This window comes from Adiantum capillus-veneris, chromosome 30, assembly GCF_014529385.1.
Source record: "Adiantum capillus-veneris isolate H3 chromosome 30, ASM1452938v2, whole genome shotgun sequence".
Classification (NCBI taxonomy): Eukaryota; Viridiplantae; Streptophyta; class Polypodiopsida; order Polypodiales; family Pteridaceae; genus Adiantum; species Adiantum capillus-veneris.
Genome location: NC_140960.1, coordinates 45092229 through 45103741, shown reverse-complemented (window position 1 = coordinate 45103741; position 11513 = coordinate 45092229). Strand labels below are relative to the sequence as shown.

The 11513-nt window shown below is 44.1% G+C and overlaps 1 protein-coding gene across 4 annotated transcripts; it reads left to right on the top strand.

The window, feature by feature from the left end:
• Nucleotides 1-380: 380 nt before the first annotated feature.
• Nucleotides 381-4316, top strand: LOC147417879 (uncharacterized). Of its 4 annotated transcripts, none has more exons than XM_086506711.1 (4): nt 381-532; nt 2440-2553; nt 3174-3269; nt 3423-4316. In XM_086506711.1, the coding sequence occupies exons 2-4, from the start codon at nt 2441-2443 to the stop codon at nt 3943-3945; spliced, it is 732 nt and encodes a 243-aa protein (XP_086362837.1). In that variant the 5' UTR covers nt 381-532; nt 2440; the 3' UTR covers nt 3946-4316. The 4 variants fall into 4 exon arrangements, with proteins under 4 accessions (XP_086362837.1, XP_086362836.1, XP_086362838.1 ...); XM_086506710.1 differs by having other exon boundaries at nt 387-532; nt 2427-2553; XM_086506712.1 differs by having other exon boundaries at nt 416-532; nt 2342-2553.
• Nucleotides 4317-11513: the final 7197 nt, after the last annotated feature.

Below are 11513 nucleotides of genomic sequence, written 5' to 3'. Positions count from 1 at the left end.
GAGCAGTGCAAGAATGATAGAGGCATTGTAGACACCTACAAGACTTCACGAGAGATACTGGAACCGCCTACAAGACTCTACCAGAGAGAGAGAGAGAGAGAGAGAGAGAGAGAGAGAGAGAGAGAGACATCAAATTGCCTGACCGCCTTTCTGCAGGTCGGCAAGCTTTGACACCCATCAACCCACCTTCACCTACATCAACAACTTTCTAGACAGAAAGATCCGGAATGACCCCTTTCTTTTTGCCTCCTTTTCCCTCTTGTCGGCACATCCTTGCTTATTCCCTTCAATTGGGAACAGATCAAAATTGAGCACACATACTAGCCTAGTTAAGGTCAAATTCATGCATGCTTTGCAAGTTTGCAACCCTTCGCACAATGCTCCTTCACAAGTTATCTATCGTTTTGTATAAGTGCGATTCGATCCAATTACCCTCATATCGGTTTTGAGAGCGGAGAGACTGCTCCTAGGCAGCCCTAACCGTTGGAGAGACTCTTCTTGGTTACCTGCACGATATTAGCTTCTTTTCCTGGTAAGTTTTCCTGTACCCAGCTGCTTGAGCGCTCTGTGTGTGGGCGCGCGCGCACGAGAGAGAGAGAGAGAGAGAGAGAGAGAGAGTTCATCTGTTCTTGTTGGGGATGAAAAAGTCGGGGCATTGGGTTCATCCAAAGAGGTCATGGAGAGGGGAGGATAGGAAAGGGGCACTCTTGGATGCTCCTTGGTAAGAGGAAAAGGACAAAAGGGGGCAGCTTTTAGCTCCCAAAACCCCTCCAAGAGACAGGCCAAACAGCAATTCGACTGTTTCTTGAAGTTGTTAACCGGCTTGACTGGGCGTACCTCTGTTCAATGGACAAAGTGGGGCTGACAATAGGGATGCACGAGCTTGGCCAGACCTTATGGGAAACCAGGGAACCTCAGTTCATCAAAGAAAACAATTTTGGTGTGAAGTCTCCCTCTCAATGTTAGCTTCACTACTTGGGCAAACACTACTATAACAAAAAATCACATCACCGAAAGATGGAAGGATAGGACTTCCTAAAACGATAAAAGGACTTTCCTAGTACCAACTTTCTTGTGATATGGAGGCTTTTTGTTGCACTAACACCTCGCATGCTTGTGGTAAATTACAACATGAAGGAACAGGTTCTATGGTTGCATACTCATGTGTTAACTGGCGACCAGGTCTTTTCTACGAGCGATGGAAAATTACAGACGTACATGTTTTCTCTCAAGGCTCTGTGTTGATATTTCTTATCTATGCTCTGTGTTGACACTTCTTATCTATGTTTTCATCATTGGAATTTTGAAATTTGAGTTTCATCCCTATTTCTCCCCCATGCCATGAGGCTAGAGTTGTTAAATTCAAATTCATAAAGGACTTATTGGTGGTGAACATTGAGACGAGCCTTATGTCTCCTCAGATGCTCATCTTCACGGGGATTTTATGAGAGCACGAGATGAGTTAGCCTCAGCCCTTCTCCCTTTAGTTCACTCCTCTTTTTTATACCAAGTGGCTACTACTTTGCAGAAGTTATGAACATTTAGAGGGCGGACAGCTGTGCCAAGTCATCCATCAGTTGGCCATCCTGCCGAAGCTAATAAATCCTTGTGATAAATTTTGAAAGTCTAGAGAGGCCCCTACCAGGCTGCTTAAATCAACCTGTAGTAATACATGCTGTCATGTTTGTGATGCTCTAATAATTCATCCGATGACTGTGTATGGGTTGTTTTGGCATGCTAGCTTTAAAAAAAAATAAAACGAGTACTCAAGCGTGCGAAAAAGACTTCATAAGATTAGCAAAAGATAGGTGCCAAAATTAGTGGGTAGAAATAGGGAGAGTACCACCAAACGCGTTTCGCTCTTATGAGCTCATCAGTGGTGGTGCTTACGGCATGTTTGTGATGCTCTAATAATTCATCCGATGACTGTGTATGGGTTGTTTTGGCATGCTAGCATGTGCTGTGGTTGATTGGTCAAATTGCGATGGTCTGAAAATATGTTTTTGTCTCCAGTAGAATTATGCTAAAGTTTTATTTATTCCAGATTTATGCCATCAGACACGACAACTATGTCCTTGTTGAAGTCCTCGAATTTAGTTCTTGTAGATATAAGTCGGGATTTTATGCCATCACTGTGGTCCTTGTTGAAGTCTTCGAATTTAGTTCTTGTAGATATAAGGTGTATTTTCTTTTAAACAAGCTAGCCCTTCATGTTACCTATTACATTTCTTCCTCACTAGTAGTTTGTCTCATAGTAATCGTTGCTTTAAAATAGAAATCTTTCTTCTTTCACAAGCTTGTTTCTTGATTTTGGTTCTCTGATTATCTTACTTTTTTGCAGTTGGTCCTCGTAGTCTTAACATCGAGGATTTTTTCACCTTGTGAAGGTTATTCTTTTGTTTGTAATTTGTTCCTCTAAAATACAGTTGCATCAATCAGGATGGGGATTGATAACCTTTCACGAAAAGGGCGTGGAGATGCAGATCATGGTTCTTCACGTAGGTTGGGTGCTGTAAGGAGTCCTCCCCGTGGCAAGTTCAGGCGAGGGCCAAGGTATGAAATGGCTATGAACTGACGTGAATTTACATCTTCCCAATCATTTGTGCTGTTGGATAGTGTCTGTTGAAAGATTTTACTGATTGCTCAAAGATTTTATTAGGGTGAGGTTCATGCAGATTGTGGAGGACTGATAATCTCATACTGCTTGTTTGCAAATTATCATCGTTTGTTGATGGTTTGCTTCCGCATAACCGCGATCGTGTGGTGTTGCGGCCTGCCATTGTTGTTAGTCTAGATGCAAACAAAGATAAGGAGACTATCAAAAGTATTTGCATGCATACAAAGCACTTGTTTGAAAAAGGAGAAGAAGTGTTTTCTAAGCTAAGGAGAAGGCACATGCATGTGGTAACTGTTTGAGAAATATAGAGGGCAAGCATGTTGAGACATTGTAAGAATCTATATGAGCAACCAAACATAGGAAACATGCCGTGCCTTATTACAATTGAAGATGCATGCGATGGCCTCAAGAAATTGGCTGCACACCCCCCCCCCCCACCCCCAACCCCCTTTTGTCCTATTTCTTGTGTGCCTTGTTCTTGTGCTGTCCTGAGTAAGGTATATATATTCTGCCAACAATACTCTGGGCTTGATGTGCTTGTTTGTGGTTGCCTTAGGCTTCCTGGTGACCTTTGCAACAGCTGCCATCGCCCTGGACATTTTGCACGAGAGTGTCCAAATCTTGCTTTGTGCAACAACTGTGGACTTCCAGGGTAAGATGCTTGTGCTTATTTTTAAGCTATTTAAGTACACATAACAATACACAGCCCCCTTCCCCCCCCTTCCCCCCCCCCCCCCCTCTACCCCCCCTCCCCTTCCCTCCCCTTCTCCAGTTTCAGTTGTGCTAAGTTCCTTTGTCTTGGCAGTCATAGTACTTCCACCTGTGCGAACGACCCTGCCTGTTGGAACTGCAAGGAGCCTGGCCATAATGCAAATGCTTGTCCAAATGAGGCAGTTTGCCGACTTTGCAGCCGAACTGGACATGTTGCCAAGGACTGCTCATCAAAAGATCATATTGATACGCGCCTCTGTAATAATTGTCACCGGCCGGGCCACCTGGCAGCAGATTGTAAGAATGAAAGGACTTGCAACAACTGTCGCAAACCCGGGCATGTGGCTAGAGAGTGCAGGAACACCCCAGTTTGTAACACTTGCAACCAGAAGGGTCATATCGCCCGTGACTGCATCCCTCCACGTGCTCGATCAAGTCGCGCACTCCCTCCGCAACCTTATCTGGACCCTCCATTTTGCAGGAACTGTAATCAAATCGGCCATTTTACCAGGGAGTGCCTAGGTGCCTTCATCTGTGATACCTGTGGTGGTCGAGGTCATTCAGCTGTCGAATGTCCTTCTGATCCCATGTCCTTGCGTGGGCGTTACAGGCGGTAACGCATGTAGGGAAAGCTGAAGATAAATCAAGGGGCAGTACTCCAAGAGGGGAATTCTGGTGGTTGGTGAAAGCCACATTTATGTTGTGAGGATTTGGAAGGTGATGTATGCAGGCAGGCAGACAATCTCTCGTTATTTTGATTAAGAAGGACAAGTAGCTTGTTGGCATGATGATGATGATACATCAGTGGTCTATATGTAATTGTGATTGTTGACAAAGGTGATGAAGGCGATCGTAGGGATTGAGATGTGTAGGGAAGAGCGAGGCTGGCTGGGGAGGATAGTATTTCACATGGATTGGTGTTGATGGCTCTGGTGTTCGGTTTGCATTGCTCTGATGTTCAGTTTGCATTGATTGGTGTTGATGGCTATGGTGTTGAGTTTACTCACAGATCGAGCTTACCCTAAACAAGAGTGAGACTGGCCGTGGAGGATAGTATTTTACATTGATTCGTGTTGATGGCCATGGTGTTGGGGTTTACCTCAGATTGAGTGGTGTTGGTGGCTGTGTTGGGTTTACTCATAGATTGAGTGGTGTTGGGTTTATACTCATAGATTGATTGGTGTTGATGGCCATAATTACTGGGTTTACATTGATTGATGTTGATGGCTATGGTGTTGGGTTTACTCATGATCGAGCGAACGGCGAGGATTTAGTGACCATTCTTGGCAGTGTGGTTCGCTGCCCAATGGAAGGCTGGAAGTGTCGTGCAATTCTGTCCTGTAGTTTTCTGACCTACCTCCACTTTGAAGTCCATCAATCTACTTTCCAAGAAGATTGAAACAAATCACTTCTAGAGCTTGATATTCATTATTTGCTTCTTGGCAGAGCTTGACAGGTTTTTCTAGGTGTCTTGTCCTTGTAATGGGCAGGTTCAGAAGTTGCTTTGGGTTGGAGTAGTTGGTGCTGGTGATACTTCTGGACGTTTCAGTGTTTGTATTGCACCAGTGGTGGCTCAAGCTTGGGCTCTCGTCACCACACTGGGAGGAATTAATTCACAGTGGGTTTCGGATGAGTCAGGAGGGGGGATTACATTTGCTGCAGTCATTTCAATTTTGTTGTTGATGTGGTTGAATTATTGAATGTTGTGCATGTGGTGATTTTCTCTTATGCACTGCATAGCCAAAGGCAGGTGTGGTGCTCTTGTATTCCTCTGCTTCCGGAGGCTACTAACCTTGTTTTAGTGATGCAAGTTCACTTGTTGCTTATACATGCAGACGAATACCTGTGGGCCATTTTACATGGTTGTAGTTTATCATCTTGTTGAATTGTTCGTTTTGATTGGTACTTTTTTATGTGTTCGCTTTGCGTAGCCAAGCTTTATATTGGAATAACAAATTAGCTCAGAAATTTGTTTTTCGGCCAGAAATCATTATGACGTCTGTAAAATCAGTAGATTTTCATCACAAAATCAGACAAACCCAACTTATTACCTAAACCAGTTTATCACCTGTACATATTCTTAGGCTTCCAGTGTGGTTATAGGGGTCCCTCAAATTTAGGGCATTGGTGGGAACATTATTTTTTGTTGCGTCTTAATTGGTTAATCAAGTGTGCATTTATTAACACGTTTGAACTAGACCTGGTTCTTTGGTTGAGGCCAATCCACTATATGCTTGACTTTGTTGAGTCGATAGATATTCCCTCATTACCTTACTATGCACATGCTAAATGCCTATGAATAAATATTGGCTCACTGAACTGAGGTTGGTAAGTTCAATGTATAACTTATAAGCTGAATGTGAAGATAGTTTAATTGCCGTGTCTCAGTTTTTGCTTTATTAAAACTTGTATTTAGTGAAAAATGGAAGAAGCAGAGAAGTGAATATCACCGTAGAAGCATACCTGTTCGATAAATGCACAGGGCTTGAACTCAAGATCTTCACTAGCCAACAGGGTACAAGATCTATTGAACAGGGCTTGATCTCAAGACCTTCACTAGCCAACAGGGAACAAGATCTACTGAACAGGGCTTGAACTTGGTTATTCAAGTTTCCTCTTCTTACACTCCCGCACATATGCATGGGTGCACGAACACATCCCCCCCCCCCCCCCCCCCCCCCCCCCCCCCACATAGGAGAGAAGTCTGTTGTAAAATAATCCCAAGAGACTTGTAAAATCTATCCCAGGAGATGAGGAGCTTAGAGGGAGTTTAATGGGTGTTTGACAGTGTTGCAATAGATAACATCCAACACTTGCAAGTGCCGAAGTAAAAGGATGTTTCTTGCCCTCAAAAGGTTGATAAGAGTGCCCATGTATTATGTTTTTTTGTTCTCCTAAGGTTTACAATGTCCGATGCATTAATACTAAGCCAAAGAGTAGGATTATGTGTACGAGTCTTGGGCCCTTACCACGACGATGATCACTCTTCTATAAAATCTTGGCACCAATTTATCCATCACAAATACATGAACCTTTCCTTCCTACAAAGGTAATACTATTGTCAAGTTCTCGAGGAGGAGGATGAAATACTATCTAGAGGAAAATTTCCTCTATATACCCTCTTCAAGACAATAATGTTTGTTATTATTGATGGCTAGAAGAGTGTGGGTGTATTGCACATTTCCATGATCTCTTTAAGCTTGGTTGATATCTTTGGTCGTGTTTGAAAGTTTTCAAGGACATGAGAGAGAGAGAGAGAGAGAGAGAGAGAGAGAGAACGCAAGTTTTTGTTTGCATCTATAAGTATGCATTTGTAATTAAAAAAGGGAGAGAATGCATGCATGCATGAGATGATGTTGTAGAGAATGAGTAAAAGGAGACAGAGAGAGAAGTGCTAGTGAGTATGTGAGAGAGAGAGAGAGAGAGAGAGAGAGAGAGAGAGTCTATTATCACCCTCGAAGCTCATGGGACCAAAGATACATGTGATGTTCTCTCTATGGGGCTCAAGTGATTCTCTCGATGCTCTAAAATTGTGGTGATGAGAATAGCAATGAAGAGCCCATACTCTCCTTAGGAGAGGAAGGTGTGAAAGTCTTAAGTTATGATCGAAAGTGTGAGGGAAGCAAGTTCGAAAGTGAGCAAATGCGGAGCATTTAGGTATTGTGGTATACTTTGAACTTGTAGTGAGCATAATGTGCATGCCGATGTGACTTTTCTCCTTGTGCCTCAACGCCTCTTGTCCCGCATTGAAGGGAGTGGAGCTAAGTCAAATGGTTGCAATAGTGACAAGGGGATAGGTTCAAGCATATAAGGTCAATACAATTTCCTTTTTTTTTTTGGCAAAGAACATGGTTTTGTAGTTGGGGGACAATATGACTGGTGTAATCTATGAAATGGAACCCATCAAATTCCTCCCAAGCCATAATACATTGGTTGGTGTGTGTGTGTGTGTGTGTGTGTGAGAGAGAGAGAGAGAGAGAGAGAGAGAGAGAGAGAGAGAGAAAGAGATTTCAAAGGAAAGTGAATGCTCACTGAGCTTTCACTTTCCTTTCAACTACTGAAAAATTGGGAGGATTTTGAACATACCACTCACTCTCACTTGCAACCCATGCAATACAAAAAAGGTTGCACTTTTACCACTGCGCTCTTAGCTTTTGCGCGTGCCCACCTACATCCACTGTGCCTGCACCTCAACCTTCCAAAGGCCCCTTCACAACCACCTATGGCTATCTCTGCACTTGCTCCGATGAGTCTACCATCTTGGTTGTTTTTGCCTACCTCCTTGTTTTACCGCCGTCATTGGCCTTTGCGCCCACCTTTCTCTTCCACCCACCACCTCGCTGACACTCGCTCACGTATGCGTGCTTTGTCGCGCTTGGCTCGCATCTCCCATTATTCTTGTTGTTTTTAAAAAATTTATCCTTTTTTTAAAATTTATCCCAGCTGGTAGGGGGTATTTTTAACAAGAAGAAAAGAAGTGATAAAATCACGAGGCCTACATTCAACAAAAATCACGAAATCTCCATTTTCATAAATGACTAGTGATAGTAATTTCAAAAGTGAGAGACCACATTGTAAGATCATCATAGTAGTGCTACATTTACCTCAACATCGATAGCTTCATTGAGCAGTATATTGAGCACACTAAAGAGCGCAATGCTTACTCCACATGGGGAAACGATGCTTCCTTTCGTGTTACAGAAGATCAATCCAGCTCAAATAAGTTCTCCATTCCCTTTGAATCGCTGTCCAAAAAAAAGGATCACCTGCACATGACCTCCCTAGCCATTGCAACTTATGAAATTTAACGCTTGTGAGCATTAAGAGCCGAACCTTCGCATCTTGTGCACTAAGCCTAAATGGGCCTGATGGAGGATGTCACATGGCCTTGCAAGTAGCAGAACTCCAATGAATTGCTGGCATAAGGAGAGCAATAGAAGAAAGAAACATAAGATAAGGTGCAGAGGGGAAAGGATGTGGTGCCGTTGAATGAGGAGAGCAATAGAAGAATGAAACATAAAATAAGCACAGGGAGGAGAATGCCATGACGTTGAATGGAAGTTATCATGCACCACTCTTTATGGCTTCTTGTTTCTTAACTGCCAACAAAACCACATACATCAGCCTTTTCTTGTTGAGAGGTGAGTAAACATGCTTTCTTGCAGAAATGCGTAAGTGAAGAGCCAGCACGCAGAGGAGGATGCTTAAAGGCCTCTTCTTGCCTTCAAACGAAGAATGCAAGGATGGCCATATAAGGGACTTGCACAACAAGTGAGTCACACTAACACATAAACGGAGGGAGGAGAGAGGCTGTGTGCGCGAGCGCGCGCTAAGGAGTGAACACTTGTTCCTGCCTTAAAATGAAGGGAGGGTCTCATTGCAAATCTATCCATTAACACAGACAACATATATACCCACCACAAAAAAGGTCGCTCACTTCTGCCTTTGTGGGTTGGAAGTTCTTTCTAAAGAACACAAGCATGTGCAGAAATGATACCTGAGCCCTTGTTCCACACTCTCTCGCAGTGCTGCACACAAACAACACACACACACACACACACACACACACATACAATGGTCGCCTACTGCCGAGGCCTCCCCTACTTACACCCGTTGACAACACACACACACACACACACACACAGAGAGAGAGAGAGAGAGAGAGAGAGAGAGAGATCATCGGAAATATCTCCATCCATATCCCAAGTCGCTATTTTTCACCAAACAAATAAGTTGCCACCATTGGAGCGTCATTAGATCAATAGAAGAAAGCATCATGTATCTTTCTATCTATGTAGAGAACATTTGACAGAAATGGTAGAATGCCGTGTATGTTCAACATGGTATAGGCAAACATTCTTCCTTTAGGGACATGAAAAGGTTCAACGCTACCAGTAAGGGTGTCGTCGGCAACAACAGGGGCAGGGGGTCATCGACATTGGCAGTAGCACGGGCGAGGTGGGAGCACCCTGAGGGCCAAGGAGCATCTGCAATCTGAGGGCAGAGGGGGAAGGTACCTGCATGTAGACATGCACCCCCCCGCCCCCCCCCCCCCCCCCCCCCCCCCCACACACACACACACACAACGATACCATAGCTTGAGGAGTCTTGTGAAGAGCACAATTGTGTTTCTCCATCTCACTCTCTCTCATACCTTCAAAGCAGCAAAATTGCTCATTCTCTCTCTCTCTCTCTCTCTCTCTCTCTCTCATGCCTTTGAGAATCCTTCGAAAGCTAGAGGATTGGGAGAGTCTGGGACTGTAGAGCTGTCATCAACACAGATAGCTCTAGCACAACGTGCCGGACGGCAGCTCGGTAGTCAACATTTGATGATGGGGAATCTTCCCTTGCTGGCTGGCAATATTGAGCACAACCTCTCCGGCAGCAACTCGGCCAGCGAGTGGAAGAGGGCTGCAGAGATTTGATTGGATGGCAGGAGGCTGGAGACGTTGCCGGGGGAGGTGGGGCGTGGGCTACAACGGCCAGCCAGCCACTTGCCGGTCAAAAAGGGCATGAGACACGTATGCTCTCGCCCCCGCAGGATTCTCTTTGGCTGGCCGGCTGCTTTGGTTGTGCTTGTGCTAAGAGTCAGATGCGCTTATATAAGCTGGGATGCCTGTGCACGCATAAGCTTGAAAGGAAGAAAAGGCACAATTTTTACCTTGTGACATTGTCTTACTTGCCTTACGTGATGAAAATAAAGAGAAGGTAACTTATCCATCAGCCCAGGAAATACAGGTGTTGGTAGCCCAGGTGACCGTTGATATTCACCAGCTTAGGACGTCACTGGAAGGCCAATAAGGAGCACAAGGGCGAGGGGCCAAGCCGAACGAGCAAGAGAAATGTCTGTGGTAAGAGCAAGGATGGTGCAAGTGTAGCTGGCCATCGCATGTTGTCTTTTCGTCCTCTACATAGAACCGCCCACCACTTCCATAACTGAGTTGAACCCATGTGGGATGATGCCCACGAACCACGGCTGTGTCGCCCACTCCCTTCAAACTCTCCGGTGGCATTAAATGTGATCTGACAATGAATAATGAGATTATGGCACTTTCCTTACCTTCAGGACAACAACTTGTAGGCCAAGCATTGGTTGATGATTCTTTCATGCTCCTCAAGGTAGACAAAGCAAAATTGGATAAAGCAATGCAAGCATGGTCTTTCTATGCACTTGCTTCCGATCTTTGCATAAACATGTGTGAATAACTTCGAGAATTGTAGGCTACTCAGAAGTGGAACTTAAAAACAGAGTCACGATGCAGGTTTTATAGGTGCTTGATGAAGAGAGAAAGATTAGATACGAAAAGGCCCTAAATGCACTTAAAGACCGCCTGCCAGTCGTCAACCTGAATACTATTTCAGCCCATAAAGCTGTGTCAAGGGACGACACAGGCGAGGAAGGGGGGAATGTTAGCAGCAAGCTAACTCGGATACCATTTTTCGGAGATCTCATGTAAAAACACTTATTATTTTTGATAAACTAGGAATACTTTGCGAATAAAATTTGTAATAGATGAGCTGGGGCTACAAGCTTCTAGTTTAATATGAGAAAATCATTTGGGTTGGTTAGATATTAGATTTAATGACATTACCTCTCTCTTGAAATCATAGTCGTCCTCGACTATGAGGTAAAAGAGATAAAGCCATAGTCATTAGTCGATTTGTCTTAGCGGGTAGAGGATCGCTTTTTATTCTACGACATCATTCCAAGATGGATGACTAATCCATTTGGTGCTTGGGAGACATAGCTGCCACAAGCATGTCTGCTCTTTAGTCCATTTCATCCTCCCAAGTAGAGTGACAAATTCTATATGGTGTTTGAGAGACGTCGTCATCCCCAACATGATTCTTAGTATGCATACTACTAAAATTTGTGCACAATAAAGAGAGAATTACGAAAACCTCCTCGTCCAAAGACTCTATTGGTCCCTATCTGTCCCTACCCGACACAACTTGATGTGGCTTTGAATATTCAAGTAAGTCTTCTTCCTCTACAGACTTGCCATCTTCACAGTGTATGGGTAGAAGGAAAATGTCGGAGAAGATGCAGGATAAAATGGATGAGCAAGCAACAATCATCAGTTCTCTCCAAGCCTCTCTACCACTTATCCCACATAGCAAAATACACAGATATGTATTTACTGCGTAGGCAGAATCACCGCTACAGCTATGGAATTTGCATATG